This window comes from Sitodiplosis mosellana, unplaced genomic scaffold, assembly GCF_009176505.1.
Source record: "Sitodiplosis mosellana isolate CC-2019 unplaced genomic scaffold, AAFC_SMos_1.0 Smas_scaffold_6191, whole genome shotgun sequence".
NCBI classification, from domain to species: domain Eukaryota; kingdom Metazoa; phylum Arthropoda; class Insecta; order Diptera; family Cecidomyiidae; genus Sitodiplosis; species Sitodiplosis mosellana.
The window spans coordinates 2,425,326-2,447,151 of record NW_022601432.1 but is presented as its reverse complement, the minus strand read 5'-3'; the positions used below and the strand labels follow the sequence as shown (position 1 = coordinate 2,447,151).

The following is a 21,826-nucleotide window of genomic DNA, read 5'->3' as shown; positions in this document are numbered from 1 at the left end:
TCAAACGCTGTCTCTTTAATTATTTGGTATTAAAAAAATTTGACATTAGTCGCACGTGTCCAAAAAATACAGTGTTAACTATTTTGTCTGAGGCTATTTGACGATTAGAGTTTGTTGCAGACGCATTTCTTTGCTCACTTTGCTTTCGTAAATAAAAAATGGTTTTTTTCACGTGCAATCATTGCGGCGAATCACTGAAAAAAGCAGCCGTCGAAAAGCATTACTCGTTTAAATCATGTAAGTGGTGTTTGGTGCATTTGCATAAGTTTTAAGTCGAATGAGACGAGATTTGAGCGTAAATTACCTTTATTTGTTTATGGCTTGTAGGTCGAAATGCACCGATATTCCTGACATGTGTCGATTGTTTGAAGGATTTCCGTGAACAAGAGTATGTGGCACATACAAAAGTGAGTATTAACTCAAATTATTTGTCTTTACATTCTAAACGATTCAATGTTGTGCTAATATATTTGTCTTATCCCACCAAATGTGAACTTTCCAGTGCATAACTGAGGCAGAACGGTATTCAGCCAAGGGGTTTGTTGCAAAACCGGAAAAGAATAAAGGTGCCCAGAAGCAAGAAATGTGGACAGAATGCATTCAAGAATTGGCTGAACGGCCAAATTTCGACCGTAATACGAAAAATGTGTTGCAACGAATTGCCACCCAATCGAATGTGCCACGAAAGAAGCTGAAATTCGTAAATTTCCTGAAGAGCAGCATGCGTTACAGTCCCGTTCAAGCCGAAAAGATTTGGACAATTATCGAAGAAGGTTTGGAGGAGTTCAAGAAGAAATCAGCGCCAGCTGCAGCCCCACCGACACAAGCTCAACAGCAACTAGAGGAGGCAGCTGAACCAGAATCTCCAGCTACTGCTAGTGGATCTGAGTCAATGAGTGAATCAAATGAGAATGGAGCTGATGCATCGAATGGTGGTGCCAGTGATGTGACGGTGGAATCGATAATTGAGCAAGCTCTGGCTCAATCTGACTTAGGAAAAAGTACAAAAAAAGCATTGAAAAAATTACAAAAACGTGCAGACATTCCGTTGAATGTACAGTCACCGAAGAAAAAGAAGTTTATCAAATTTTTGCAAGAGCAACTCGAACTGGACGAATCAAACAGCAACGCTGTATGGGAAATACTTTCACAATCCATCCAAGCACTAGCATCCGAAGCGAATGGCATTTCAAATGAATCGAATGTGGGTAAAAAACGTAAAAATGGTGATGCATCGGATGGTGTGGCGAGCAAAAAACCAAAGACAGAGTTCAGTTTGGCCGATTCAACGACAGATGCCAACGGTGAATCTACATTCGATTGGCAGAAACATATTTTGCGAATTTTTAACAAAAACCAATCCAACAACATACTGCCGGTCGATTCGCTGAAATCAAAAGTCATCAAAAAATTCCTGAAATCCATCGGTGAGGATGACTCAAAAAGCGCTCAGTATGAAAAGAAATTCAAAAAAATACTGAAGAAAATTAACGGACTTTCGATTTCACAAGGCATGGTTCAATTGAATGAATAGATCTTCTTTCTTCTCTCTCCTTGACTTATCAATGTTTTCTTCGGCTAACATTATTCACATTAAAAAAAATACATTTATAATAAATAAATATGGAACTTTTATTAAATGATTTGTGTACGACTTTTTATAAATAGATTCCAAGTTTAGATACGTTATTGAATTGATGACGCCTAATTAATTGGATCTTATTGAAGAGATTTACATTTTAAGAGGATTATCAAATGAAATTATAGTCTCGTTGATTCAGCTGAATCAAAGACCCAAGGTTCTTTTTCCCATGGATTTTTTTCTTCAATGTTTGGTTTTATAGGCGATGCCTGAGATTGAAACGAAACAGTTCTTTGTCTTTTCACTGTTTTTCCTTGATCGACTGTTTTATTGCAATCAAAGACCCAAGGCCCTTTTTCCCATGGATTTTTCTCTTCAATGTTTGGTTTTATAGTCGATGCCTGAGTTCGAAACGAAACTGTTCTTGGTCGTTTGATTGCATCTATTTCGTCAACCGCTTTATTGGCATCAAAAACCAAAGGCTTTTGTTCCCAAGGACTTTTCGCTTCAGTTTTTAGTTTTTCATGCGATATATGCGATCGAAACGAAACTGTTCTTGGTCTTTTGATCGTTTCCCCTTGCTCAATTGAATTTTTACTATCAACATCACGATGGTTTTCTGCTTCAGGTTTTAGGACTTCATATGATGTCTGAGATCGAATCGACATTGTTCTTTGCCTTTTCTTTGTTTCTCGTTGAATTCGATTTTTCCATCTGCAAATACATAAAATATGTGAATTAAGCGAAAAAAGGGGATATAGTTCCCCTATATAGTATATTGTTGAATGATATTTGAATGAAATTTTAAACAAATTTAAAAGTAATAAAATTTACAAACCTCTTGTGGATGAGATGCAACACATGACGATTCATAACAAATATCACAAATATCACAAGACCTTGTAAAGTGTATGAAATATTTGCATAGAAGCCGATTCCATTCATCCCATATTGCATGGTCAATGCTTTTAAAATCCATGTCAAACAAGTTGCCATATGCAGTCGCAAATGCAAAGAGAAACTGAAAGAAAAACGGAGACAAACAATTAGAATGTTGTTGATTAATAGCTATCGACTTTTGCAGTTACTTGTCTCCATCATTAATGTGACTTCTTTGGCGATCAAATTTGAACCGAACTTCGTTGTCATTACAACAACTGTAAACAATGATTCCAGTCAATGTGAAAAACAACTGTGATACAGCGAATAATATCCAAATTGGTATGTAATATTTGAGGCAACCGGCACATAAATTCCCTGAAATTAGTCACATTTGAAATCAAGATAAGAAAAAAATGGAAGAATAATTCAAAAAAGTGAAATATCAAAATATACTTTTCATATCGTCTAAAAAACAAGTTGAAAGGCTGACCCATAACTGCTCCGTAGCCTTGCTTGGTTCGATTGCATGAAAGAGTAACGTTAGAAAAAGTGCCGATCCCCATGCATAAAACATATAGAGAAGTAGTAATTTTTGTTGAGAAAATGCGGTGAGTCCATTTATTGTTCTGTTTGGAAGTTGGGCGTTTTTAAAATAGATTTTTGGGGTTGAAAAAATGGAAACAAATCAAAAAGCAAAAAAGATCACTCACCGAAAACTTTTCCACAAATTGAAGCTAATTACATTGAGCCAAGCAAACGATGACATAAATGAGAAAAAGACAGTGTACCCGATGGTATCATAAATGGAACTCTCTGGAGGTATTTTGCTTACTTTCACTAAGACAATTAAAAAGTAGCTCATTGCCGGTCCGCTCAAGAAACACATCAACATTTTCCCAAAGAAATGATCCAAATCGGGCAAATAGAGGTAAACAGTGAATGTTGCCGTAAGGAGGATCGCCGATATAAACATATCTAATCAAAAATTAAAATTATTAACATTTTATACTACTAAAATTCATAGCTGATGGTGTAAAATAAGTGCAATCCATTCATATTCCGATAGAAAACGAAATTGAATATATTTTATGTGGGCGAACAATTACTTGCAGTCGTTGGGAATAGCGTGGAGTCTGGAAAAGTCTTAGCTTCTGCCCTTTGTTCTGTAAATGAATTCTGAAAACAAACCCATAACTTTGATTCAATTTCATTCGTTGTACTATTTCGGCTAAACTCTAACGAATATTGAGTGTGGCCTAACACGTCATCAATGTTCTTGCATGCATCTTCATCGGATGCATCTTCATCGCATGCATCTCCAGTCTGGGTGGGGTTTTAAAAAAATATATAAAAATCATTGAAAGCATTATTCAATAGAATGAAAAAAAAAAAATATTTTGTTAATTGAATGCATTACATGCAATATTTGATAATCACGCTCGTCAAATAAATCAGGACATGGTTGATCGAAAAGAAATCCGAAGTAATGGTCCAATGTTAAATTTTGTTTGTTCTGCCCATCGAATTTTACTGCATGCTTCAAATTCCGTACATTTTGATAGCTTGGACAATCTTCGCCGGTCGTTCCAAACGGACAGAGGAGTCGTATGAATGGCCGGTTTTCGGGTATACAGCCACGCAAATATGAATTCGTTTTGCGGGAAGTCGTTCCATTTTCGAGTACGTGAGTTAGGTACGCATATTTTGTGTATGCGATATTTTCAAAAATAATACTGTCGTCTGCTTGAAATTTTCCGCCGGTTATATTGACCGATTCTAGGAATTCACATGGTAGCTTATCGTACCGTTTTGAAACTGTAGTGTTTATCACTATTACGAGCAGACAAAATATTCGCCACTTCATGTTGCCCAACTTTAAAAATACAGCTAGAAAAATTCAAATAAATTCAGATGTTAGAAGATTTAATGAGAAAATGGGAAAGCAACAGATTTTGATAAATTTATCATCACGCTTTTAAAACCCTTCATATATGTTATAATTATACGTTTTTTCATTATTCCTTCTTAATCAAGACGATTCATATCGCGAGAAATGCCCATAGGTTCGTAAAATGAAATATGTTGGGTTGCAATTCAATGGAGCGTAATTACTAATTATGAAACAATGTATGACCAATTCGCACAATGACACACTTGTGCGTACCTCGTCTGAATCATAATTTGGGTAAATCACAATTTATATGCTGCTGTTCGAAATATAGGATATTTTAAGGTTTAAATTGACTTTATACCATATCTGATTGCAAACGGGGTTTTCAACCAAAAAATATCACGATCACTTATTTTCTTTCAATTTTAATGCCTTTTGAAGTGTTTGTTAATCACCATTTTAAGCGGGAAATGAGTGAACAATCAATTGACAACCATAGAACAGAACAACTTATGAGCTCTTTATCCACAACTGAGACGGAAAATAGCTCAGGGCAAAAAAGAGACAAATAAAGTTGCGAGCAAAAGTGACACAACTCAGCATTGAGCGGAAAAGACGTTTTTCATTTTTCTCGCTACTAGAAATAGATAAGGATTCGGTATCTCTTTGGCATTATTGTAGAAAATGAAAAGAACTACAAATAAGTCGAAGACATCCAATCGTTATCTATTTCCAGTAGCGAGAAAAATGAGAAAAAACTTCTTTTCCGCTCAATGTTGAGTTGTGTCACTTTTGCTCGCAACTTTATTTGTCTCTTTTCTGCTCTACGTTTTTTTTCCGTCTCAGTTATGGATAAGGGGCTCATAAGATGTTCTTTCATTCTATGGGTGTCAATTGATACACAAATTGGAAGGAAAAAGGCAAAGAAAAACTCACTTGAATCCTTAACAAAATAAAATCGATTGAAATCGTTAAATTGTCCGCTTTAGAAGACAATAAATTTTGTTTGTGGAATTAGAAATGTTTAAGAAATGAACCTTTCATAATTGAAAAATGTATTTTTTTTAATGCAAAACAATAAATTCTTGTTCCTAATCAAGAAAATGGAGTTAATCGGACGAAAGTCAAATATAAACTGAATACATCAATGGGTCCCCACTCGTTAACTACAGATTATATTGTGGCAGCAGCGAATTTATCAAACCACATAAACATGCAATATTTAAAAGACGAAATAAAAAAAACTCGATTGGAGACCATTTTGGGATGGAAATAAGCATCACTTTGATAAAAGACCATTGTGGGTTGGAATTGAAAAGATAAGGATAAAAACTGAATCTTTTTTTATGGAATAAGGAGTTGAATGACACGTTCTGCGCTTTTTCTTCTTCTTTTAAAAAAAATGACGAGCAATTGTAAGGAATGACGCGTCCGTTTATTCATCACGATTTCAGTGGAGAATCATTATACACATACATACCTATTGATGGCTATCGCTCTTTCTCTTTCTCTCGGTTCGGTGTCAGGAGTTCAATCAGAATTGAGTACTTCAACTCTTTAAGTGCAAAAATAAATAGAATAAAAACCCAATATCCCAATTTGGATCATATATTTAAAACTTTAATTTCAATACGAAGTACAATCTAATATAAATAAAAGCTAAAAATGTTCTTAAAACTTACGGGCTGAATGACAATGACTTGAATAACAAACATTCACTTTTTATTCAATAATAAAATTTGTGTCGGCTTTTTCTGTTCGGTTTTGGAACTGTCAAAGTTTTGATGCGATGTTGTTGTTTAAATAGTTGATAGAATTTATTTGATTCTTTTGTCACACCAAAATACAAATACAATATAAGTTATATTAAAACATCGAAATTACTGCAAGAATTTATTATTATTCACGTGGATAAGTTGTGTGGGTGTGAGTTAGCAATAATTTAATGCATTTTTTCGTCTTAAATCAATACAATTGTGTGTGTGTGTGTGTGTGTGTGTGTGTATAAATTAATTTTAGTCGATGGATGGCGATATTTATAAAAACTACAATGAATAATTTAATAATAGAACATGGAAAAATGTGAGAAGAAATTGATGTGAAATACGATGTTGGTTTTTATTTCGAGCTTGGGGTATGTGTACAAAAAATGTGGCCATTTCGAACGGGATTTTCTAGATTCAAACATTTATCGCTTGACTTAAGTAAAGAAGAAATGCCTTGTTATGTATTGTTTTATGTTTTTTTTTTGAAGAAAAGTCTTGTTTAGTAGAAGCTAGCGTCGATAAAGTGATTCATACGAGTTAGATACTAAATATGCTGTCATTGTCTCTTAGCATCTAATATATTGTGCGCATTCTATTTGTATGGCAAGGAACAAACATCTAAAAAAAGAAAGCTTCACATAATCAGTATCATGCATATTCTTATTCCCGAAACATATATTATTATTGTTGAACACATTTATTCGACCGTTCATCGATAATAATAAATTATATTAATTTTTTCCGTTCATTTTCCGTCTTTTTGTTATCACGTTTACTTGAAATTCCTTCGACCAATTGATTTGGATGTTAGGATGCTTTTCATTTATTTCTTTCTTCGATTCACTGTTTTACGCTGTTTATTCTCGAAAATGTTCGGCTTCTTTTTCTTCGTTCACCCTCTCACTCTCACTTCTGACGATTCCGATTTTATTTACATGTGTGCTCTTCAATTACTCGTGTGCATGTTTCGCATTTGACGTGACAACACCAATGGAATTTGCAATTGCATCGCTCTTTCACCACAATTTTCTTCGTATTGTAACCACGACCGCAGCAAAGTATTGCACAACCATCCAAACCAGATGACGTCTTGTTGCATACTCGATTATGCGTTCCTGTCAGAATTGAAAAAAAAAAGATTTTAGTTCGGAAATTGAAAGAAAAAAGATTATTTTTTTTTCATTTTCTTCATAAACATGAGAGAAGAACTCTCTTTTACCTGGCCATTGGAGCTGTTTCGTGTTGCGACACCAATCTGGACTCTCATCCAAATACACCAAATCATTGGCGGTGGGAATTTTGTAACGGCTATCTTTCACTTGCAAAAATCCACGCTTATTCAGTTTCACTTGGGTGGCTTCGTCGTATTTTTCACGCAAGTAATCACCTATTTTAGAGGACAAATGATGAGAGCTCATCAGTATTTGACATTTTCTTTGAATTTGATATTTTATTGTAATTTTATTCTCTTTTTGTTTCTTTTTTGTTTTTGTTTTTTTATTTTTCCATTAAAAAATCGTTATTTCTTCGGCGGTACTTACCGATTTCACGAATCGATGTTAATTGTTGCCAGCATGTTATTAAACTGCACGAACCAGATACACCATGGCATTTACAAGTGATACGAGACTTGTTTATCATTGCCTGTGGAAATTGAATGGTGAGAAATTCGATCATTTCATTCGAAACTATTCCAAAAAACGCTAATAATGGAGAATTGGATGAGTATACATACCCGTCGACCAGCCTCGTTGTTATGAATGTTCATTTTGCTGCGAGCTTTTGCCGATGCGCTGCTCTTATAGCGATTTCGGGACGGAGTTGAGCCACCGCGTTGATTCTTTTTGAAATTCCCATAATATCCTTGATTCTCGAGATTGAATACCTTTGAATTTAGTATTTCATGGTTGATTTTTGCCTGTTGCGAACGGTTGAAGCAATTGGTTAGCAATTTTTATTTTATTTTTCAAGAGTATTTGTTTCAATTGTTCTATCTATTTATTTAAAACTAGCTGTTCTCTGCGTGCTTCGCTACGCGTTTATATTTTCAATGTCATCAAAAGTAATGTATGGAATTTATCATTTGATCTAGGTCTGTTCGGGTTATACCATTTATCAATAAAAATATGCGTTGCAAAGTTATGTATATCTACTGTTGAATTTTGTTTATTTTTCGTTTATTCCCTACGAAATATTGTTGTTCTTGATATGAATCAATTTTATTTCATTTAATATTGTAAAGTTATTATATGGAATGCGAAATGATTCGATATGCAATAGTAAATATATTTTTGTTATGATTTTCATTTTTGTTTGTTTGAATTTTTACTACAAATGCATTTCATTTCGTCAATGTTTGTCACATTACTTGGTGAGTTTCCATTGAATAGATCATTCTTGAGTTTGATTTTTTTTCGATTCAATTCTTTTGAAAATATTTGTGGGAGATATATCAAAATGGACCATACAGAAATTGAATTGATAACAAAATCACAGTAAAACGAATACTATGATGATAAAGGAATTTTTTTACTTTTTTTTAACATGGTTTTCTCATGATAAGAAGTGTTTAATGGTAATATAACCCGATGGCCGACTATGATGGCCTATTTTCATTTTCTTTTTCATTTCAAACATTTGATACCCATATTGACTATGTATTCATACAGTGAAAATGGTGTTAGGTCGTGTTAACATGACCATTGTGAACCGTGATGGTGTCCATGTTCATCTCCATTCCAAGCCCTTTCATATGATACTCATGTCGACTATATTTAAGCAAAAATGGTGTTAAGTCGTGTTAACTCGACCATGATAGACCGTGATGGACCAAGATGTTTCTAGGAACCTTCTCCAGACCAAGAGCTTTCCAACGGTATCTTTGGATCCCAAATCGGATGAACGGTTTGGCCAAACATTCGTGACATACATACAGCTCTTTTTTATATATATAGATAAGATTATTTTCCATTGCCTATTCTTCATTTTGTTGCTTCGATTCCATTCAATATTGATTATTTTAACTTCATTCTAATTTATTGTTCCTAATTCAATGTTTAAATTTATTGTTTCCAAATATTTGAATCAAAATTGATTTCATAGACTAAAAATGTTTACCTGTAGTTCGTGCATTTCATTTTCGCCGAGTTTAGTGCTCAAGATTTCCTTTGTGATTTTCTCTTGTAATTCGAGCAAATGCTCCGGTTTAAATCCAGTTGGAGTATTATCAGGTCGTGGGATGATTGGTGTTGATCCATTGGTGCTGTTGCTGTTTGTTTCATTGTGTGTAACTTTCTCGTCGTCGAGCTTTGTGTATTTCGGTGGTACTGAAACAACTCCACGTTGTGAACGTTTCCGTTCATTTTCTCGAATATCGATGAATTGCTGCGAAAATCTGGAAAAGAAAGGAAAATCGTATTTTAAGGAAACGATTTTTTTCATCAAAATGGTCAAGCTGAAGCTTCCAATCAAGTTTTAAATTCTACCGGTAAGAAATGATCAAATCATAAGTTCTACTGGAAAATCAAAGTTCAACAGCAAGTTATAAGCTCATGGAGTCATGGCTCGTTAGAGCGTTCATGTGGATGTATTTGATAAAGCCCCTCATGAAATAAATGTAATGAACAGTATGTATCGTGGCTGTGTGGTGGATAAAACTAAAGCGTCGCGTAGTCTACTTGTGGGTTTTGAGCTATGCACATGCTATCAGGCGTTCATTTCACCGAAAAAGAAGGGCTTTGTCACAAACCGAATATACGACGATTATCCACATTTTTATCAGCTGCGGTGGATAGCATGTCGTCTGTGTGTGTTTGTGTTTTGTGGTAGCTATTTACTCCACTTGCCACTCCAATTCGGTCGACGTAGAAATGGGGCTACCGTTTTCTGAACGCCTGATTCGAAGAGATTTAAAAAGCATAGTTTACCTCAAAATCCGAATTGAGATTAGAATTAAAGTGATATCCATCTCCGGATTTTCGGTTCCGTTTTAATGTTCATCCGTTGCAATAGCGTAAGCAAATGGAGAGGATCGCGGGAAAAGTTCGTTCGTTCAAAAGCAACAGCGATTGGCGAATTAAGCATAGATTTAAGTGTTAAATCTCCAAATCATGCTGGTATGGCATGGCCGGAGAATGCTCCTCCAAAGCATTGGAGCTTGTCGATGTCGCCGATGTTGTTGTTATTCCATATGAGAATGTGCTGAAGAAATGGTTCGGCTGTGTTGCCGAACGTCTAAACATTGGGGCGAAGAATTTCGTTCTGGAATTGTTATAACAACACTTCATACCATGGAAAATGTGTTTACTTCACATACTTCACATTCCATTCGCATACCAAACACTAGCAGTTTGTGTACATATGAGGGTTAAACCGTGAAAAACTGCTCGTGCTCAGTAGAGAGTGCTATGCACTGTGTACACAGAGACACACGACGCGGAAACCAATACGCACATTTTTTCCAAATCACAACTACCAGAACATTTTTGCCGCATACTTCTGTGGCCCTGTTAAACGGTAATCTTTTATACACCACGCCTTCTGTAGGAAATATTCCACTTTTAAGGCTGAACAACGAACGTCCTCCTGTTTTTTGCGTGTGTTCAACAATTTGTTAACTGGGCAATTCAACGCCAACTGAACCCTACCATTGAACCACATCGAACCGTCGCACCAAGACCGCATGCTCATATTCAGCACCCAACATTTTTTTAAACAAATTCAAGCTACACACACTCTCTCTCTCTCTCTCTCTCTCTCTCTCTCTCGACACTGACATTCATGGATATATAACCAAAATGTTTATGCAAAACGTACTTTTCCGTCCTCCTGCTCTGCTCCATCGATTAGAGAGCGTTTTGTGTCCGAATCATATGATACCATTCAACAAACAAACAAACCGTCGGGTTTTGTGTGTTAATTGCGTTATCAGAGAGGGCAAACACACGTATCACCGGCAAACGCAACACGCATACATGGGATGGCATAAATTTCAACAAAATTGCTACAATCATGCTGTTCCACGAACGCGCGAGATGGATAAAAAAATCGATATTTTGTCAACGTCGCCGTTGCCGTCGTCGCCATCGTTGTCGACAAACAGTGTCACAAACAAGCCACACTTACATGATAACCACGTGTATGCCTGCTACTCGGTGGTGTTTGCCTGTTCCAATGTTTCGAGTTGCGCAAAGCCAATAATTCAAATTCACCAGCATTCAATGGATTTGCTGCACGAATCGATCGCAAACCGTACGCACAGCGAGGGAAAATGTGCACCACTGCTTTTCTCCATGCCATCGTTCTGGTCGCCTGTTACATGGAAAATCATTTTTAGAGAAAGCTGTTTGTGGCAAATCATCGAAAATCAACCCTTGTGAAAATTGAACGAACATTACGAGATCAGATCAACCGTAATCAAATGCGATGCTCACTTCGTTACGGAACAAATTGATTCGGATGATTCAATTAAATACCGAATAATTATGGGAATCGGTTGGAAATTGCGGATTAAGCGAGAAAATCAGAAGCTTTTTCATGAAGATCATGGATTGGCTTGGGAGTTTTCCGAAAGAAATGGTGAAATTGATGATATAAGTTGATGGTTCTGATTTTTCATTGCAACGAAAAATGCTTATTTTTTGTAAAACACCACGACATTTCTTGGGTTTTCAATAAATATTCAATGAATGGCAGGCAAAGTTGAGCCTTTCGACGGAGAATAAATGAAATTGTGACCATGTTACAAAAAATTAAGTCGGATTTTTCATTTAACTGATGGTCCTTCTACGCGATTCCCACCAACCATACACGATGTTTGTGTCTGAAAACTTTGTGAGCGCTTGGACAGTGTGTTACTTAACCAACGGTCGGCAATTTTTTTTCTCGCAGGGATAAATGGCGAACAAGTGAGCAAACGCATTTCATGACATTTCAATCTCACCGAAACGGATGAACATCGGTTTGGTTTTTTTTGTTTTTGGCGCGTTGTGAAAAATCCATGAAAAGTTGTTTTTTTGTTTCGGATAAAACTTGCAAAGCCACATTTCCGAAGGAAAAGCTCATTTTCAGCTGCAAGGAAAAGCAGTACATGTGTGTTTTTCCACATAAAAATATCTAGCTATTTTCTCGTACCGTGGGAATGAATCGTTCTGAATAGCAACTCGAGAAAAAAAAAAGTGGTTGACAAGAGTGAAGGGGAAAAAAGAGGAGCGAATTTATTTATTTATGGTTGACGATCTCATGAACATCTGCGTTCTGTTGGAAATTTATAGCATTTTGTTTCTTCTTCGGGTTTTTTTTTCTCCATTCTCTGCGGCTGAATATTCAAGTCTGTCTTCGAAAGGATGTGTTTGATTTAAATTCGCAAAGAGAAAACCGTTCGTGTGTTTTTCTCTCAAAAGAAACAAAATAAAAAATGTCGATATAAATATGATTGAAGTTTTAGTTGGGATGCGATTGAAAGCGGTATATTCGTTTTTATTCAGTTGAGTAATTGCATTTTCTTCCGATCGAAAACTTTTACGACTGCATATTAATAAATGAGAGCGGACAAAAAGTACATCTGCGAAATGTTTGCACTGGATCGTGGCGTTGAGATGGTGTGTCGTTCGCGCAATAGATATCATAAAATGCACATCAGCATTTTTTTGTTGTTTCGGCTCATATGTGTGCAAATGGTAATTTATGTACCCTTCGATCCTCGTGTGTGCACGGATTTTGTGGATTTGTTTCGTTTCGTTTGTTGTTGTTGTTGTTGTTGTTGTTGTAGCAAGGTTGTGCCACACACTTGAAACAATAAATTCGTTTCAAATCATCATATTTATTCTACGGTTTGTTTCTTATAATATCGCTCACGTTTTTGTTTTGTTCATTGTACGAATCGCTTTTCCTTCTTTTTTTCCCCGTTGTTTCTGGTGCTGCTGCCGCTGTTGTTGTGTGTGCGTTTTCGTCGTTTGGGTTAGACATTCAAGTGGTTCCAATATATTGCGTTTCATAAATATTTGTGAAGCGAATGTGTGTGTGTGTGTGTGTCTGTATATATATTTTCATAAATCCGTCCATTGTTTGTCTCGCTGAACTGCGATTTGGCCCGCGTATGGGCTTCACCATTCAGCCAGTTTACATGTGCAATTTTTCCACAAGTGCACTTGACATAGACTTATTTTGACACTGCTTATTTTCCGTCGTTAATATTTTATATGCGCATTCATATAAATGGGCCGGAGCGTATATGAGGCGCTAGTCGAGCGCCAGTTCGCTCGCTCGCTCACTCTATCACTCACACATTCACTTCACGCAATTCAACGGGAACAGCAATCATTTTTGAAACTAATAGGCGAACGGATTTCGGGCAGAATCGGTTCGTCATCAAATCAAGATCTGTTGCCAGCAGAAATGTTTTTTTTTGCATCGTTGATTACCCACTTGTGTTCCTCATCCCCTTTCAGCTTACGCTTTAGCCATTTAAGCGGAAAAAATGCGTTATTGTCGAAGAAACCGTTTGACTTTTGCCATGGATATCATTTTTATTCAATGATGACGCATCAATAATATTGACTTGAAATCAAAATACGAATATTTTCTTAGTATTCATTTGCATTCTCCTTCTAATTTCATTTCGGACAAATTATATTCGCGTCGTAAAACCAATCGATTATCTAAAAAAATAACAGCCTACTGAAAAAATCATTAACACCAGAAACTTACTTGTAACCAAATTGGAGATCGTCACCGCAACCGCCCCATGTCCAATCGCTGTGCAATTGACGTGGTCGTGAACTGCGCGAACAACCACATGTTGAGAGTTGACCATCGCGACAAGCACGTGCTACAAACGAAGCAGCTGCTGCAGCGGCCATTGCATGCACAAATGCCATTTCGGGTGAACCTGCAAATAATGGAAATCGAAAAAACACAAACATTTAATATGCATATTAATTGAACTGCAACCCGTCAACTGCATTTGATTTGAATTACACTTTCTAATTATACGAATGTATGCTTCCTCCTGCGTACTTCTGCTATAGCGCTTAGTCTAACTTTTTTTCTTTCAGTTAAATCAATGTCATCGTAGCAGTTGGGGCCGATAACTGAATTCAGTTAACGTTAACGTAAGTACGGAAATTGTTTACGCTTCATGTGCGTTTAGTACAACGCCATTTCTTCGTTACCGTGACAAATTGCATGAAAAATGCATGCGTAAGGTAAAAAAAGAAAGAAATGGGGAAAAAAACTCAAAGAATTCATCGAAGTCATAAAACTTTCAAAGCATCTTGGCAGCAAAGCCGATACCAAACCGATCATAATTTTGTTTGCTTTGGCAATGACGATAAGCATTTTGGAGAGTATACAGAGAGCATTTCGGAGGAAAAAGAAATGTCTCAAGATTTCGGTTTCTTCGAGTCGTGTAGAAAACTCTTTTGAAGATAAAGAAGTATGATTGAAAATAAAAACTAATTCAAAACAAGAAATTCCTTCTGAAAGAAGGAAGAAGAAGAAAGAAAATGATACATTTTTAAAATATGTAAAAGGATGATGAATAGTGAGTACTTTGGCAAATATGCAACAATTTCATAGATTGCAAAAACATATATTTCAAAAGAAACCTTTTTTCTATGTGAAAATGAAAGTCAATGAACGACGTCATATTGTGCGCACATTGACGTCGATGGCGTGATAAGTTGCATTATGTCACCATAAAATGATTACTCGGTTGAATCATAAACGGACCGACAAAGCGCTTACCCCTTTTTTTTCTATATTCAACCATTCTTCATCTATGAATCATTTTAAAATCGACCGAAAACTTCGTCGTCAATTCCACTGATTAGAATATTAATTTGGTGGATGTATGTGTATATATCAATGGGTTATATATATAGTTAATGCGCTTACATGTGTTGGGTAAAAAGTGTGCCTGGCTTTGAACACAAAAAACGAATGAATGAACGAGAGCGAGATAGAGTAAAAAAAAGTGGTGCACGTTCGAACGTGACCGCTCGAGTACAATAACCCAAATTTAATGAGACTGTCGCTCGAAGTTCATAGTTTGATGCATACACACACATACACATACACATTATGCATGCAACTTATTCAATTTGTCGGGCATTATGAATGGAATCTATTTGCGAACAAAACATAATTAACTGGGTGATGTGTGTGTGTGTGTCTTTCCATCATCTTCATCGATGAAATTATACCGAGTAGAAAATATGAAATTTTTAAATTGAAATCTGTGCAGAGACACTTATCGGTCTTTGTGTGTGTGTGTGTGTTCTATATCTCGTCATTCGATCAGAAAATTGTCTCAACTAAACTAATTGAAATCGAGGTCGGTTTGTAGCTAATACATGCATGTAAACTGATTGAACAAAAAAAAAAATCGGATGAAAAAAAAGAACGTATTTTGGTGTAACCCCTATTTTTTTAGTAAAACCCGATTCATCGAATGCGTCAAATGAAAAGAAAGTGAAATGATATAATGTTACGTGTTGTTGTGTGTAGTCAATGAACAATGCGAATATTTTGTGTGACCATGTTTTACATATTGCCATAGGGATCCGACCGACCGACGAATGTTCACAACATTCGAACACAGCAACAACGACAACAAAAATATAATAACTGACTATTTTGTTGTACTCTCATTGTGTTTAATTTGACATTATTACATTTTTTTTTACTGTCGTTCAGTTTTACGACTCCATAATAGTTAATGCCGCTCTTTGATCTTTATTTGAGGAATTACTTTTTTTATGGATGCGTTTGAAGAACATTTTTGTCGAGAGATACACACACACACACACACACACAGAGAGAGAGAGAGAGAGAGAGAGAGAGAGAGAGAGAGAGAGAGAGAGAGAGAGAGAGAGAGAGAGAGAGAGAGAGAGAGAGAGAGAGAGAGAGAGAGAGAGAGAGAGAGAGAGAGAGAGAGAGAGAGAGAGAGACCGAGAGAATAGAAAGATAGAAGTGTGAAATTCCACAATTTCCATTTATGGGTCCTTTTGAGTGAAGAGAAAGTCACTTACGCTACGATGATTTTTCAATCATCGGTTTAGATCTGAGAATTCGAGTCAAACTCACATGCACACACACACACACACACACACACACACACACACACACACGGTTCGGTTGAAGACTCAAGTTTGCCTCGATTTCACACGCATTTCAAGCATTTTAATCTGTTTAGGATTTGACATACACACATTCGCATTCGATACCGTACAACACGGCCAATATGCTCGGGTCCGGGCTTGGTATGAGTGCAGTTCAGCTTTGGTGTTTGAAACCAGTATGTCAATATTAGATCGGTGCGGAAATAATGCATTATGCGACAGCATATGTACGACATAGGTACGTTACTTGTTGTTGGCCCCAGCATCGGGAATTTATTATTTCGTTTCCTTTTCGCTCTTTCTATTTTGTTCGACCATAGTGCGATTGAGAGGACAAACAATGGTGAGAGAGAGCGAAAGAAAAAAAAGGCAAAACGAAGCAGTATTTAAATTCAGGAAATTGAAAATCAGTTGAAATGTTGTGTGTGCTGTCGTGTACATATTCGACGGATTTGGCCTTATCATCATCATTCACAAATTAACGACTCGAAGCAAGCATACTATGGGCTTTGAGAGCCGGCGATTGTTGGAAATGAAACAATTTAATCAGTACATTTTCGCGGTGCATTTAACCGGGCTCGCTCAAATGGAATTAAAATGATTTGTAACGATTTTGAAAAAGTGCTTCAAGGAAACTCATGACCGCATGACACAAACGAAGTAAAAATACACTGAATTCCGAGGATTTCCATTTAAATCTCCTGGCCCAAACGAAGAACGGGCTGAGAGGTAGGGAACGAGAGAGAGAGAGAGAGAGAGAAGGAGTGAAATTGGGCTGTGAAGCAAACAAATCTCGAGCCATTTGTTTTGACTCAATTTTTATGTTTTGCTATTGTTGAATTTAAACATCTTTTGCATGAATTAGTCTTCGTTCGTTGTGTTGGTTTTTTATTCTGTATCATTTTGGACGGGAGAAAAAAGCTACAGAACATTCAAGAGTCGCATTCAAAGATCTATTATATTGTCATTTTATAGTTGCGTTGGAATGGAAAGAAAGAAAGCTTGAGTAGATTTGATGGTAGTGTAATACAGAAGTTGTGTATGCTTCCTTTTGTTCGGCAAACAGGGCAAAAGACACATGGAATGAGTGAGAGCGAGAGAGGGAGATAGATAGAAAGAGACCGAGCGCTTAGATTTGATGTCGAATTCATTGCTCTTGCAATTTGTAACCCGTTGTGTTGTCGTCTCGGGGGCATGGCCAGAGCCAACGATCATGGTTAAGGCCAGTGAATATCAGATGCGCAACACATCAACATCCAGTACATTTAATGCCAGTCCATTTGTTTATGCCCTCGCATCACAAAGGGTTATATTTGCCTTCTCTCTCTCTCTCTCTCTCTCTCTGTGTGTGTGTGTGTGTGTGTGTGTGTGTCTCTCTTTCCTTAGCTATAAAATGCTTTTGGGTTTGAGTCGGTTAACATTTTGAATTGGTTTGGCAAAAGGAAAGGTTATTGTAAGCTCATAGCTATTATTATATACAAATTAGATGCAATCTCTATTCTATACGGTTATTTGATTTTTCCGCTTCATCCAGAGCAGAGTGAGAGAATGAAAAAAAGTATCGAATCACTCGCACATGTATACACACACTCGCTCCCACTGACTGATATTTTGGTTCGACTGCACGTAACTGTAATTTGATCAGATTTGATACAGAAAATGTGTGTACTGACTCACTGTTTGCTACCGTTTTTTTTTCCTCTCTATTCTATCTGCGTTGGTTTCTTTCTGCTGTTGTTGGTCTCGTGTATGATATAGCGCTACTTATTTGCTTACAAACAATGTTGAACTTGCTGCCAGCCCAAACAATTGCCACACATTGAAGCGGCCGCGCGGCAAGAAAGCGAAAATGTTATATGGGAAAATGGCTTCGAGCAAATCCAACCAAAATCTGTATACTCTTTCATATTCCGATGTGTGTGTGTGTGTGTGCTTGTCTGTGTATGGATGCATGTTCATATTTGCTTACTTGGTATGTTCACTACGTAAAATACTATACATAAATTCGATGTTTCGTTTGCATTTTTTTGCCTTACGTTTTGTTCAATGAAATGTACATGCGAACATTGCCATCGGGAAGAGAGTAGGAGATTTAACGCGCTTACAGATCTTTCGAACAGGAGTCGCAGCAATTTTCTCATAGTCATACCAATACGCATTGATACCCGATAGTTAGATAGTTTGGGTATGTGTTGTGTCTTTTTATGTGCATTTAAACACCAATAAATAATTGACAAATTCGAATTACTCGGACCGAAATTATGCGATGTACACAATTTCCCGAGACATCCGAAATGAAAAGAAAAGGATGAAGGCAATCAGCAAAATGGACACATTCATATTCAAGTGGTGACTTCCGATCTACAATGACGATAAGCTCAAGAATTGACTCGCCGAAGAAAAGGAAGAAAAAGATGATGCGAACAAAAAAAATGGACTTCGATTTCGATTATATGAGTCAATTTAGTGCCTTTGCTCAGATATGGTTCTGATTCTATGAAGTTATCAATTGTTCATTTTTTTTTTTGTTCAAACAAACGTTTTCAATTTATGATATGGCAATCGATAAATGAAGAGAAAAAGCGAGAGAGAGAGAAGATAGAGGAGGAAAAATATAAAAAACCAAATCAAACAATTCAATGTATTAACATGCCTCAAAGCGGTCAACATTTCAACTGTGTGCTTTTTTAGACGAATTGTTTGAAAACGGAAAAAAGACACGCTCGCAACAACAAAATACTAGAAAAATCCACAAAACGAATGAACCGACAGGTGTATAAATAGTTATTGTGTGGTGGTGGCGGCATTGGCAAAAGGGAGAATGGAATGAAAAATAGACGAGTCCCATTCAATGAAATCGTGAGAGCCAGCGCGGAGCCGCTGCCGCCGTCGGGCTCTTCTTTTTCATCATATATATTATATTTATATTATCACAAGCTGTACAGTTTTAACATAATAAACCGCTACTTTTGTGCGCGAAAACCCGTGTATCCTTTTATGCATTCGACAGAGGTGCGGATTTATTGATTTAAAAACGAAATGATTTGCCAGCCTTTGTTTTGATTGAAGGCAAAAGCCGCGACCGCTGAAAACAGTAAACAAAACATCAAAGTGGAATACAATTGAATTTGAATTCAGCGCCGAACACACTATTGCCGAAAATTGTGTATATAGCTGATTTATGCGTAGCGGCTCATCGATGTGAAAAGCGAAACTAGATATGAAATAATGTTGATCCCTGGCAATTCTTCTATATGTGAATATTTATTTGAACGCTTTTTAATCAAATTCAAAGAGAGCCAACAAATTTCCCGTTCTTTCACCAGTTTACTCTCGTGATATTTGTGTCGGATGCTTTTAACGGTTCGGGCATTATGGTATTTTGAATCTAATAGGCTTATAGGTTGCTATGGCTTCTTGTTAAAGACTTTTTACCATTTTCAAATCATTTTTCGTCCAAACAGTGTGTACTACACACGCACCCACACACAAAATATTCAATATTCGCATCGGGGAATTATGCGGCCACAATTTTGCGAAAACTAGCATAATCTTTGAATGGTGCACATTTGCATCGAAAGTAAAACGTTTAGCTTTTCTTCTGAATAGATGGAGATATGCTATGAAAAGGATTTGCTCTCCAACGAATTCTCATACGTATGAAATTTGAATAGCAAAAAAAAAAAATCCAAACCAAAAAGTGCAATTATATTGTTGAAGAGCATGAAATGTGCTCGCACACACGCAAACACATGAAATCTGGGGAGTAGATCCATATTTGAGCTTACATCAACTCTTGACTCCATTCCGTTCGCATTTTGGCACTGGCCAATTATTGCATCCATTAAAGAGGCAAAGTAATAACTAGCCGCATGGCCACACGCTCACTGCTCTCGCATAAGTACCACAAGATTTATGAATGGAATAGCGTATTTAGTTTGTGCAAACAAGCTTGAATCAAATAGCTTGAACATGTATGCTTCAATTTAAGCGCTTCATATATGAAGTGCCTGCTCAACCATTACGGGGTTTTTATTCCGTCTTCTGTTGTTTGTGCTTTTGTAAAATGAAAAACCACCGGTGATATTCTGGTCTCCATCACGTGCATTATGTGCTCTCAACTGAATGGATGAGTGTGTATGTTTTGAGTGCGCGTGATGGAGAGAAGAAAAAGAAGAAAAAAATCAATCGAGTGAATTCGCCAAAAGTTTAGCTCGTTATTAAAACTGTTGGACGCCTTCTGAAATGGCTAGACTATGGAATAAATATGTTATTGATTCGACTACTACAGTCTTTATGAAATATGAAATTAAACCATACAAGTGCGCCGGGATTTAACAAGAGCGTTTCCATGTTCAATTTGTAATTTATTTGCATCAAAATTGATTGTGTCGATCGGCACAATTTGCTAAACTGGCCCTAATTGACGATAAACAATAAAGCATTTGAGGAGAACAAGAGGGAGGGAGAGAGAGAGAGAAAGTGTGCGGTTGATTTTTATAGAATGTCAAAGTTATCATCATGGAAGTGGCACCATGCAGCAACTGTAATAAAATTGACGATGCAATGAAATAACCAACGCGAACCGACCATCCAATAGAAAATGCAATTCAATAGACGACGTTCATTTGGTGAAAATCCATTACGTGTGTGTGCACGTACGTTGTGCATATGCGATATTTACTGCTTATAGAACATTAACTGCATTTGATGTGTGATCTAGTGAAAGACAAGCACAACCAACCAAAACCATTTTCATGAATACGCGCTGGTAAAACAATCACAGCCCGAGAGTGAACAGTCACGGCCGAGAGTGAAAGAGAGCCGTTACATGGCAAAATATATGGCAAAACAAAAGGGCCTTTGGAAATGAACAAACGAACGAAACAAAAAAAAATGAGATGAGATCCGAACGAAACCAGAAAAACGAATGATAATCAAGCGTAAAGCGTGCATAATTATCAATCAAATTATGTTTTTGCTAAGTGAATGCGTGTACGAGTGAGTGAAAGAGTGGCTGTGTGCATGGAGCAGTCATTGAGCACTGCGATATGAATAGATAGATAGAGAGAGAAAGAGAGAGAGTGCGAGCAAGCGATACCCAGTTGGAGTGAAACGAATGCTGGATGCGACGTAAAATGATTACGGGGATTTTGTGTTTTATGGAAATACATTGAAATGACAAAAGCATTCAGTCGCAGATACACACAATTTTCCAAAATATTTCATTGTATTTTACGGCCCGAAATGACGAACCCTCGGAGAGAAAATCCGTACGGCACAACCAGCACTGGCCAACCAATTTTTTTTCTCGGGCTCGTACTCTCTCTCAACCTCGGTCTCTCTCTCTGTCTCTCTGTCTCTCTCTCGCCATCTCTTTCAACGCAAAGAACGGAATTACACCAAAAGTATTAGAACGAATCGTTAACAATGCACACCAATTCTCGACTCACTTTTCTATTCGTGTGTTCGTTGCTATTTTCGGTAGAAAAAAAAAACAAGGAAGACTATAAAGAAGAAAGACTTTTGGAGAAAATGCTATTATACCATTTGAATTATCTGATTGCGCTTATTGCGCCGATAG

The 21,826-nt window shown here is 36.8% G+C and overlaps 3 protein-coding genes across 7 annotated transcripts in view; 1 reads left to right on the top strand and 2 right to left on the bottom strand.

Moving 5' to 3' along the window:
* Positions 1-14: 14 nt before the first annotated feature.
* LOC129576568 (uncharacterized protein C16C10.8) lies at positions 15-1,643 on the top strand. The gene is made up of 3 exons (XM_055461811.1): positions 15-237; positions 328-407; positions 503-1,643. Exons 1-3 carry the CDS (start codon positions 159-161, stop codon positions 1,532-1,534), a joined length of 1,191 nt encoding a protein of 396 aa, XP_055317786.1. The 5' UTR covers positions 15-158; the 3' UTR covers positions 1,535-1,643.
* Positions 1,608-5,492, bottom strand: LOC129576565 (G-protein coupled receptor Mth2-like). The gene is made up of 8 exons (XM_055461809.1): positions 5,292-5,492; positions 3,882-4,351; positions 3,571-3,787; positions 3,175-3,439; positions 2,918-3,090; positions 2,671-2,839; positions 2,421-2,603; positions 1,608-2,296 (listed from the first exon to the last, which is right to left on the bottom strand). Exons 2-8 carry the CDS (start codon positions 4,326-4,328, stop codon positions 1,762-1,764), a joined length of 1,989 nt encoding a protein of 662 aa, XP_055317784.1. The 5' UTR covers positions 4,329-4,351; positions 5,292-5,492; the 3' UTR covers positions 1,608-1,761.
* Positions 5,493-5,953: 461 nt separating this feature from the next.
* Positions 5,954-21,826, bottom strand: part of LOC129576707 (protein Wnt-5) — a 46,455-nt gene continuing 30,582 nt past the window's right edge. For all 5 annotated transcript variants that reach the window (XM_055462204.1, XM_055462203.1, XM_055462205.1 and 2 more), the window contains 6 exons: positions 13,829-14,009; positions 9,239-9,515; positions 7,857-8,039; positions 7,663-7,765; positions 7,341-7,508; positions 5,954-7,236 (listed from right to left, as the gene is read on the bottom strand). In XM_055462204.1, coding sequence (XP_055318179.1) covers positions 7,049-7,236; positions 7,341-7,508; positions 7,663-7,765; positions 7,857-8,039; positions 9,239-9,515; positions 13,829-14,009 — 1,100 coding nt within the window. In that variant the 3' untranslated portion in view covers positions 5,954-7,048. The remainder of the gene's footprint in view (positions 7,237-7,340; positions 7,509-7,662; positions 7,766-7,856; positions 8,040-9,238; positions 9,516-13,828; positions 14,010-21,826) is intronic.